Consider the following 12171-nt stretch of genomic DNA (forward strand, 5'->3'; position numbering starts at 1 on the left):
CCAAATACTATGTAACTATGTGCATTGTGCCCACTATTCAGGCAGGTGGTAGTGGTTACTTAATATATGAGTATGTTTAGCTGGCAAGAACTAGAACCCTGGTGCGTGAGTAAAATAATAATAATAATAAATTAAATTAAATAAATGTTTGTTTTTTGGTTTTTAGGAGCATTAGCAACTAAGGCCATAACGATCCGGGGATATGTGGTGGTCATTCCCTGACCTTTCTGCATCCTCCATATTTGATGGTCACGGGCTCTAATCCTGGTCTAATCAAGAAGCGTGTGCTATGCACTGCTGCTCCTTCCCACCTGGCTATGGAGGTGCCAATTAAATAAATAATTAATAAATAATAAAAGAAAAGGAAATAAGCACCTAAGCATTTCCTTCCACCAGTACGTAACTGTCCAGCTGAAATTTGAATTTCCTCAAACTGTCAGCCTCTACCACCCATGTAAGTAACTTATTCTAGTAATTTATTATTTATTATTCCAGTAATTTATAACTTGCTGGCTAAAATAAAACTTCCTGCGATCCAACCTAAATATCTCCCCTGTAACTTCAATTTATGCCCCTAGTTCTAGAATCATTTATAACCGTGAAAAGTTCGTCCTCATTCATTTTACTTTTGCCTCTCAAAGTCTTAAACACCTCGATCAAGTCTCCTCCTAGTTTCCAAGCTGTGCAACCCACATATTCGAAGTCTTTCCTCATAAGGACACTCTTTTGCTGATCTCACCAAGCGAGTTACCCATGTCTGAACCCTTTCAAGAAGCTCAATGTCTTTTTTTAGGTGCGGTCTCCAACTTGAACACAGTATTCCAAGTTTGGTCTCTTAGGAGACCAGGTGCATTCTGCCATGTTGAATTTTTTCCTGGACAGAAGCAGGATCTTTCAAGACAATGATGTTTCATGTTATTGAGCACATACTGTGCACAAGTGATTGAAGGAACACAGTAAAGATTATTGCCTGCTTAATTGGTCTCCAAATTCGCCTGATCTCAGAAATTGAACGCCTGTGGAATGTTTCGGAATGGGAAGTGAGGGATATGGACATACAACCATTATTATTCTGAAACTGTGGAAAGCTTTGCAGAAGCATGGATTTCCAACATCTAGTGGAGTCAATGCCTAGGCCAGCGTTTCTCAAACTGTGTTCCATGAACACTTATTCACATCTCAAACTGAGATGTGAACAAGGGTTCCGCAAAAAATATTAATTAATAATTAAAAAAATAAAATAAATAAATTTGCATATTTGTGGTGTATACCACTTTTGTATCATTATAATATTTAAAATAATTTTTTGGTTATTAATATACTGGCATAGACTAATAATCAAATAGACCGCAGAACACTTTATTTTGGTGGGTTTTGCATAGAGAAGTATGTGTAGAGGTAATGACACCTAAGAAAAAGTAGAAATGTGGTAATCTAGTATGCCATTCATATGCGATTTAGCCTGGAGTATGCAGGTTGAAGGAGAAGAGGAAGTGAACCGATATCATAACAAAACTCACTCCCTTGTATACATTTTTTTTTCATAATTATTAGTATTAGTATTAGTATTAGTAACGGCCGCATGGTGCAAGAAAGCCTATGGCTTATGCTGCACCAGCCAAAAAAAAAAAAAAAAAATCAGAACAAAACAATGATAAAAAAAAAAAAAAAAAAAAGGAAATTAAACCTATCATCCTATGCGCTTCCCTTACCCGAAAGTACTATCCAGATGACCTTTGAATTTCCCCAAACTGTGGGCTTCTACCACCCATGAAGGCAACTTATTCCAGTAATTTATAACTCGCTGGCTAAAATAAAACTTCCTGCAGTCCAATCTAAACATTTCCCCCCTTAACTTGAATTTATGTCCCCTAGTTCTAGCATCATTTATAATCTTGAAAATTTTGTCCTCATTCATTTTACTGATGCCTCTCAGAGCCTTAAACACCTCAATCAAATCTCCTCTAAGGTGTCTAGTTTCCAAACTCTGCAACCCACATATTTGAAGTCTTTCTTCATAAGGATGCCCTTTAGCCAATCTCACCAGGCGAGTTACCCTTCTGTGCACCCTTTCAAGAAGCTCAATGTCTTTCTTTAGGTGCGGTCTCCATACTTGAACACAGTATTCCAAGTGTGGTCTAACATAAGCCTTATATAATGGGATTATCACGTCCCTATCTCTACTTGCAAAAGTTTGATAGATCATCGATAGGACACCATGGGCCTTCCTTGCAACCTGTTTACAATGCTCAGAGAATTTCATGTCTGAATTTCAGTAATTATGTATCGTAACACCCAAGTCCCTTTCCTCCAGTACTGGGTTTAGTTGAACTCCACCAAGTGAATAAGTTTTTTTGGGATTACTGTTTCCCAGGTGTAATACCTTACACTTTGTTGGATTAAAGCATAGATGCCATTTTTCTGACCACTCCTGAAGTCTATCTAGGTCTCTCTGAAGAAGCTCAGCTTGACAGTGATCATTAACTAGTCTACCAATTTTAACATCATCTGCAAATTTAGACATCACGCCCTCTATCCCTTCATCAATGTCGTTTATGAAAATTAAAAACAACAGTGGTCCTAATACTGATCCTTGGGGAACCCCACTTCTTACATCAACCCAATCTGAGGAATAGCCATTTATTACAACCCTCTGCCTCCTGCCCTGAAGCCATCCTTCTATCCATCTAAGGATTTTCCCAGTGATTCCAACCTGTTCCAGCTTATAAAGCAACCGCTCATGTGGGACTGAGTCAAAAGCTTTGCTGAAATCTAAATAAATAATGTAGAAATTATTCCCTAAATCCAGCTCGTGAGTGACCCTTTTGAAATAGCGAATCAGATTTGTTAAACATGATTTTCCCTTTACAAAACCATGCTGAGTATCCTTGAGAATTTCAATTTGATCCAAATGATCCTGAATTCCACCCTTGATCATTGCCTCCATGATTTTCCCTACTACTGAAGTCAGACTGACAGGTCAATAATTTCCAACTTCACTTTTAGAGCCACCCTTATGTATGGGAGATACATTTGCACTTTTCCAATCCAAGGAAATCTCCCCAGAGTCTAGTGATGCTCGCATAATTAGCCTCAATGGTTCAATGCACTCGCTTGCCGCCTCTCTTAAGATTATAGGGTATCAAAGGTTTTTTCATTAAATAATCTTGCAAAATTTCAATATCATTAATTACATATTTTTTAACTTCACTCCCACAATTTTCCCATTGCCACAAAAGGCTTTTCATTTGTAAATATCGATGCAAAAAACTGTTGAGTTCATCTGCAACGGCAGCTGGTGTATTTATTACTATTCCCTTTCCCTTATGTAAAGGTCCGATCTGGTTTATCCTGCTCTTCTTGGCATTTATATATGTGAAGAATTCTTTATCCCCCCTCTTTGCTCTGTTTGCTAGTGATTTCTCATAAACTGCCTTTGCCTGTCGAACCTTTTCTGTGGCTCTATTACACATCACTTTGTAGCTGTTATAGGCTTCAGTACTTTTTATTGCTCTGTAACCTTTCCATGCTACCTTTTTCTGCTCAAGTAATGTGGCAACTTCACTATTCATCCAACTTGGAACCCTTCTCGTGGAGTATTTTTTTAATGGTATATACGCATTCAAGGCATCTGTGATTAATGTTTTAAAAGCGTACCACAGTTCAAATGTATTCATTCTCTGCGCGATATCTATCCAGTTAATAGAGGCCATGTAGCACCTTAAGGCATCGTAATTTCCTTTTCTGAAATTAAAACCCATTCCTTTGCCTTTTACTACTGCTACCTCTCTCGTCATCATCCACTGTAGAACTCCGTGATCACTTCCTGCTACTGGTTCCTCTACTGTCAGCCCTGTTATGTCATCTGATTCATGTGTGATGATGAGGTCTAGGATATTCTTTTCTCTAGTACTTTCCCTGACATGTTGATACAAATAACAGTCATCTAGTTGATTTAAAAATTTTGTTCCCCATGTCGAGTTTCCTTCCCATTTACTCCAATCAATTAGAGGCAAATTGAAATCACCCATAATAAGGCATTGACGCTTACTTGCCCATTCCATTTGCATGTAGAGGCTTTTGTCATAATCTTCACAATCACCTGGTCTGCAGATTACTCCTACTCACATTATACCTTTGTTTCCGACTATCTCACACCATACAGACTCTATACTAGCATGTGAAATGTCTGAATCCGGGAAAGCTATCGTCACACTCAGGCTGCTTCTGATAAGAAGCATTACCCCACCACCCCTTCTATCTAACCTATCCTTCCTAAATACATTATACAAGCCATACTGAAACTCATCATCCCCAATTTCCGGGTGGTACCACGTTTCTGTAAGCCCTATTATGTCCGCGTTACTTGTTTTAACCAGCAGTTCGAATTCGTTCATTTTATTGACGACACTTCTAACGTTACTGTATAAACAATTAATATTTACTGTTCTTGTATATTTAACAACCCTAACACAACCCTTGAAGTTTTTTAGGCTCTCTTCCCTGATATTAGCTACCCGCTCACATGAAACGTTTTTGCCCCCAGAACATCTAGATAATACGTCCAGTTGGGGTAGCAGATAAGAACTCTTAAGGTATGTGCAAGAGTTACATTGACCAATATTATCAGATAAATGCGTGTCAGTATTACCCATCCCCCTTAACTAGCAGTTTCCCTGAACCTTTAAGGTATCCTCAATAATACTGGCAAAAACGTTTGCACCACCTTTGTTTAAGTGTATCCCGTCTCTACAAAACAAATTCCTTCTACCTACAAGTGTGGGCCATGCTGATAGAAATTTACCCCCTAAAGCCTTGCAGATTCCTTCAAGTCTTGAGTTAATTCACAAGGCTCTTAACATATAATCCCTCCTATCGCGTCTGGCAAGAATTGCAGACACATAGACATTATGGCCTAGCTCGCGACATTTCCTCAGCATGGTCCTGTATTTTTCCAACAAATCGTCAGATCGTGTACGTTTAATATCATTTGTCCCCACATGAATAATAATATTTTCTTTACCCCCTTTAAAATCTGACAATCTGTTGGTGACATCATCAATAGCTGCTCCCGGCAGACATACCCTGGTTCTGCTCCACCTATCCTTATTACACCATATTTCGATATTATCCATATTTCGAAATATTATTATTAAAATATATGACCATAGATTTGTGATTGAAAAAGGAACTTTAAAACGAGAAGCAAAGTACTTCTAGTAGTGCAACTGTGGTCAGTGAAAACGAACACAAAATATTGTCACATTTCAAAGTGAGGATGAACAATCGCAGCCTTTTGTTCCCCAAAAATCCAAAGTGAAAAAACAGGAACCAACTAATAAAAGACCAAAACAAAAGTATAATGGCAGTTATTTGAATTCCAGCTTTATATGTGTTAAAAATAATGATGCACAGTGCACCATATGTAATAAAATATTAGCTAGCAAACAGTTCTTTGGCTCCAACTAAACTTGTGTTTCGTAAGTGTTCCATGAATATGTTGTGAGATTATTATTATTAGCCATATGGTGCAAGGAAGGCTGAGGCGTATGCTGCACCAGCCAAAAAAAAAAAAAAAAAATTCCCATGTTACCCTGAGAAAGAGAGAGAGTAAAAGGGAACACCTCGAACACCAAGAAGGCAAAAAGAGAAGAATGATGATGTCCAGCTCAAGACCCTGGGTTTGCCAAGCCCATACTCACCAGATGTGAGCCCCTGAGGCAAGTGTTCCTTGACTAAAAAAGTTTGGGAAATGCTAGCCTAGGCGATTAGCATCTGTTATCCATGCAAAAGTATAACATAGTTATCCAGCTGTTATCCATGCAAATGCAACATAGTATTTGGTAGGTGGTCATAATTCAGTGATCACTGAGTGTATATCAAAATAAAAGAGCTGCATTCTGCATATCTGAACTGCATGAGCTGTTCAGATATGCAGTTGCAATTGAGCTGCATCTGAAGATTCCTGAAGTTGACTAATGTGTGAAGCTACAGTGCCATATTTTTTTCTAGGATATCTAATTTGCCCAGCTATAAATTTTAAAATTCTTTCACATATCTTGTCAAGGCTGGACCCAGACTACTGACTATACTTTGAGCACATGCACGTTAATTCATGATTTTCATTCACAGTGCCTACTTAGTATGAATGTTATACGAAATTTTTAGAAATCTTCAAGTACCGTGTTAGTAGACTAGAAAAGAATAGCGAAAGCTTAAAAAACGGTACTCACCTTGAAATTAATCTGCGATGGTTTACTTAGGTAGCGTGGTTAATGTTTACGTTGAATTGTTAAATTGAAAAATTAAAAGGGAGCGAAGTAAGTAAAGGTTGACTGAGTTAAATGGGCCCAAGGAAACAGAAGTGTACACATCCAATCCTTGGTTGTCATCGAAATAAAAAAAAGAAGAATAATTAAAAACTATGTAAGTGAAGCCAATAGTCTTTACGAGGACTTTCGTTAGTTAAAGAACGTCTTCAGTTGGCAATGTGTGGGGAGAGAACGCGTATGGTATTTTAAGAATAAAAAATTATACTCTCGTGATGCCTTTTTTGACATGTGGGAACTTTAATCTCGAGAGGTTCCAAATTGGGGAAAGATTGAAGGGGAGTTTAGAATTCAGAATTTGGAGGTTAGAGTGGTGCTTGTACCATTCAATAACTAGAGCTTCATATTGAAGTATTCTGTAGCTGGATTTTAGTTTAATGATGGAAATGGCAGAATCGATGAGCGGGTTGTGGTTGTGAGTCTGGGCATGAGTTGTAAGTTCTGTGACAGATTGGTTAGACGTGAGACTATGGAAATGGTAGTATGCACGGGTGTTGGATGTTTTTGATGAGCCAAATTTGGTAGTGGTTGTTGTTGTTGTTGTTGTTTGGTTTTTAGGAGCATTAGCAACTAAGGCCATATTGCTCCGGGGATATGCGGTGGTCATTCCCTGACCTTTCCGCATCCTCCGTATTTGGTGGCTCACGGGCTCGAACCCTGGTCTAATCAAGATGCATGTGCTACGCACTGCTGCTCCTGCCCACCTGGCTACGGAAGCGCCTTTGGTAGTGGTACTTCCGATATAACATGTGTTGCAGTTTGGTTGACAATTAATGAGGTATATAATATTATTAAGGTCGTTTGTAGAATATTTGTATGTGTCTTTATAGGTGCTGAAGAAGGATCCTAATTTGTTGTAGGTGGAAAAAACAAGGGCGATATCAGTGTTGTTAAATAGGCGTCGGAACTGTCCTGCTAGTTCATTGTGGTAAGGGAGGACTATGCGGATGTTAATTTTATTTTTGTCTTTGGTTGGGATGTTAGATTTAATTTTATTTTTAGCGTGAAGGATTGTATTTAAAATGAGTTGGTGGGGGTAACCTCTGGATATAAATTTGTCGGTAATATACTGTATTTCATTGTGAAGGTCGGTGGGTGAGGAACTGTACTTTAGTGCATTGTGAATTTGGTTATATAAAACTGCCTTTTTAGTGTTTAGAGGGTGATGAGAAGCAAAATGTAAGTATTTACCGGTGTTTGTATTTTTCCTGAAAATTTTCGTATTTAATTTTGTGCCTGTTATATAGATAGTGAGATTAAGGAAATTTATCTGATTGTTCTGTCCAATTTCAAGGGTGAATTTAAGTCTATCATGTACAGAGTTAAGTTTTACGAAGAGGTTATTAATAATGGGTCTGTTGCCTACTACAAGAATGTCGTCGGCATAGCGCATGTATAATTTTAGTTCAGGGGGAAAGGGGTGTAGGATTTGGCTTTCAATGGCGGCTAGGTAGATTTCGGACAATAGGACCGAAATCCCCAGTCCCATTGGTAAGCCATATATTTGTTGGAAGATTTTTTCGTTGAATCTAAAAAATCTTGCTTCTAATAGGAGGGTGGTGAGTTCAAGGATATGGTCTATAGAAAGGGGGGTACGTTTTGTTAAGGTATCGTCTGTTTCTAAGAACTTGCGTAAGGCTTGTAAAGTAAATGGAATATGGACATTTGTGTAAAGAGAAGTAACGTCATAGGAAGCTAGGATGTTTGTATCGGATATTGTGATGTTATTAATTTTTTGAAAAGCTTGATTGGTGTTATTGATCTTGAATGTGGAAAATTTTGTAAGGGGGGTTATAATTTTGACCAGGAAGGAGGATAAATTAGCGAAAGCTGAATTGCTATATGATACAATTGGTCTTAAAGAGTGGTCTGCTTTATGTAACTTGATAATTTTACCTTAAAAAAGAAATGACCCCTCATGACTGGATTGAGTTCACCAACAAAAACAATATACGTATTAATGCTACCAACCAAGAAATAATACAAAGACATAATAAAAAATGGAATTCCCTTACGACTCGCTCCCCGGCAAAAATCACCACCGTTAACCTCTCTTCCAGATCTTTTAAACCCGCTGAACATTCTGGCCTGGAATATGGCTTTAATTTTGCCATCAAAAATCAACATTACCCTATAAAAGACTGCATTGTTGAACTCCAGTCCAAACTCGAACATCATCCCGATAAATGGCGTCTAATGCACCAAACAAATAGTATTATTAATACCAAACTATCTTCTTGCTCTAATATAAAAAAACAACAGCTTATGGATTTACACAAACTCAGTAAAACTTCCAACGTTATTATTCAAAAAGCCGATAAAGGTGACATGATTGTTATAATAGATAAAGACACCTACACCGAAAAATTAGAATCCATCTTAGCAGATCCAAACACATATATAAATGTAAATAACCATAACATCGTCAGACTCAAAAATAAACTCGACATAATTCTCAGAAAACTCAGGCAAAATAAGGAAATCAACCTTTCCACACTACAACAAATTGGAATCCACAATAACATCCTCCCCCACATGTTTGGGATTATCAAGTTACATAAAGCAGACCACCCTTTAAGACCAATTGTATCATATAGCAATTCAGCTTTCGCTAATTTATCCTCCTTCCTGGTCAAAATTATAACCCCCCTTACAAAATTTTCCACATTCAAGATCAATAACACCAATCAAGCTTTTCAAAAAATTAATAACATCACAATATCCGATACAAACATCCCAGCTTCCTATGACGTTACTTCTCTTTACACAAATGTCCATATTCCATTTACTTTACAAGCCTTACGCAAGTTCTTAGAAACAGACGATACCTTAACAAAACGTACCCCCCTTTCTATAGACCATATCCTTGAACTCACCACCCTCCTATTAGAAGCAAGATTTTTTAGATTCAACGAAAAAATCCTCCAACAAATATATGGCTTACCAATGGGACTGGGGATTTCGGCCCTATTGTCCAAAATCTACCTAGCCGCCATTGAAAGCCAAATCCTACACCCCTTTCCCCCTGAACTAAAATTATACATGCGCTATGCCGACGACATTCTTGTAGTAGGCAACTGACCCATTATTAATAACCTCTTCGTAAAACTTAACTCTGTACATGATAGACTTAAATTCACCCTTGAAATTGGACAGAACAATCAGATAAATTTCCTTAATCTCACTATCTATATAACAGGCACAAAATTAAATACGAAAATTTTCAGGAAAAATACAAACACCGGTAAATACTTACATTTTGCTTCTCATCACCCTCTAAACACTAAAAAGGCAGTTTTATATAACCAAATTCACAATGCACTAAAGTACAGTTCCTCACCCACCGACCTTCACAATGAAATACAGTATATTACCGACAAATTTATATCCAGAGGTTACCCCCCACCAACTCATTTTAAATACAATCCTTCACGCTAAAAATAAAATTAAATCTAACATCCCAACCAAAGACAAAAATAAAACTAACATCCGCATAGTCCTCCCTTACCACAATGAACTAGCAGGACAGTTCCGACGCCTATTTAACAACACTGATATCTCCCTTGTTTTTTCCACCTACAACAAATTAGGATCCTTCTTCAGCACCTATAAAGACACATACAAATATTCTACAAACGACCTTAATAATATTATATACCTCATTAATTGTCAACCAAACTGCAACACATGTTATATCGGAAGTACCACTACCAAATTTGGCTCATCAAAAACATCCAACACCCGTGCATACTACCATTTCCATAGTCTCACGTCTAACCAATCTGTCACAGAACTTACAACTCATGCCCAGACTCACAACCACAACCCGCTCATCGATTCTGCCATTTCCATCATTAAACTAAAATCCAGCTACAGAATACTTCAATATGAAGCTCTAGTTATTGAATGGTACAAGCACCACTCTAACCTCCAAATTCTGAATTCTAAACTCCCCTTCAATCTTTCCCCAATTTGGAACCTCTCGAGATTAAAGTTCCCACATGTCAAAAAAGGCATCACGAGAGTATAATTTTTTATTCTTAAAATACCATACGCGTTCTCTCCCCACACATTGCCAACTGAAGACGTTCTTTAACTAACGAAAGTCCTCGTAAAGACTATTGGCTTCACTTACATAGTTTTTAATTATTCTTCTTTTTTTTATTTCGATGACAACCAAGGATTGGATGTGTACACTTCTGTTTCCTTGGGCCCATTTAACTCAGTCAACCTTTACTTACTTCCCTCCCTTTTAATTTTTCAATTTAACAATTCAACGTAAACATTAACCACGCTACCTAAGTAAACCATCGCAGATTAATTTCAAGGTGAGTACCGTTTTTTAAGCTTTCGCTATTCTTTTCTATGAATGTTATTTAAAAATAATATCTACTAAAGTTTGATTTTTACTTTCTTTTCCTCACTTTTTCACTTTCTCAGAAACAATTGAGAAAATAAAAATTTTCAATCACTGATTTTTCTAATTAACTTTATTTTACCATCCATTATGATACTTATTTTAGCATTTACTTAGGAATTTATTTCAAGAAAACTGCTTGGTCACCAAAGATTATCAATGTATTTGTGTAAATTATAATTTTTCTTTGTTTAGCAATTTATTTTTTTACTATGCCCCTTCCATCAAATGTTCTGGATCTGCCACTCAAACTGGCAAGGCACTGACTCTAACAACCTTAAGAAAAAAGAACTCCTTAGAGTCATTCCAAATTATAACAAAAAAAGTAACTGTATTTCAGAAACATATCATTACTAAATCCACATAGTGATACTCTAAATTACACAAATTCAGAAAAAGTTCTCTGTCATGCTCTTTCCTATCATTAAATGATATCATTTCAATTCAATTAGTAATTTTAAAATACTATACATTTAAATTTGCTTAGTCAATTTACCATGCAATTTAAATATATTCAAAAAGCTGAGATTTTTTTTTTAACAGAGAGAGAGGCTGGGTTTAACTCTAAAACTGTGCTGCAAATGGCTCCCATTTAAACAAAAATAACAGAAATTTCACAGGCAACAAAATATATTTAATAATAAAATGTTTTTAACCTGCAAAAACTCATAATATTTCTCTTCTGGAAGAATGTCTATTTGAAGAAAACGGGCTTTTATCCTTAAAGAAGGGCATTCTTTTGGACTAGATTTTCCCATAATAGCTGGGTACCTAAGGAGAAAAAATCCCATTACTTCCAAGTAAGAATGAGAAGATAATTTAACTAGCAGCCTGATTAGTTGTATAAAAAAAAATGAGCAAAGAAACCAAACCAAGAAGCCTTTTATACAGAATGCGTACTCTTATACAGCTTTCGGTGGAAAGTCACATAATATTAGTAATAACAGTTAACAGTGGAAGACTGGGCTGCTGGGAGACTGAAAGAAGGCTCAGGGGCCAGTCTTCAATTTAAAAAATGGGCCAAGTTTATTTTTGCTGGGCTAATATGAGATTAAGGCATTTTAGTTTGGATATCTGGAGCTGCTCTACTCTCAAATATTCAAGCTTGGCACATCATGGCCTTAGTCACTCATGTGCCATAAAAACCAAAATCAATCAATCAGTACTCTCAAATATGATCCAAAAATTGCTTATGAAGTAGTATTTAATTTTTAAATATATTTCTGTCATACCTTAAATGAAAAATGTCTAGTCTTCATAATTAACTTTACTGAACAGGCTTTTTGTATTTTATTTCTATGTTAAAGGTATCATAAATTTTAAAATATATTTGAAAGCTTTCTTTTTTTTTTTTTTTTTCTATCAAACAAAACTTTTTTTCTGGCCAAATTTCTTCCCATAACCTAGTAAAAATATTCCTCTGAA

General features: G+C 36.6%; 1 protein-coding gene across 3 annotated transcripts in view; it reads right to left on the bottom strand.

Moving 5' to 3' along the window:
- LOC150087601 (ras GTPase-activating protein nGAP-like) overlaps positions 1-12171 on the bottom strand; it is a 604257-nt gene that overhangs the window by 334407 nt on the left and 257679 nt on the right. For all 3 annotated transcript variants that reach the window (XM_090369159.1, XM_090369157.1, XM_090369158.1), the window contains exon 9: positions 11403-11517. In XM_090369159.1, the coding sequence (XP_090225285.1) occupies positions 11403-11517 (115 nt within the window). The remainder of the gene's footprint in view (positions 1-11402; positions 11518-12171) is intronic.

Source organism: Mastigoproctus giganteus, chromosome 3, assembly GCF_048544385.1.
Source record: "Mastigoproctus giganteus isolate SK-2022 chromosome 3, ASM4854438v1, whole genome shotgun sequence".
NCBI classification, from domain to species: Eukaryota; Metazoa; Arthropoda; class Arachnida; order Uropygi; family Thelyphonidae; genus Mastigoproctus; species Mastigoproctus giganteus.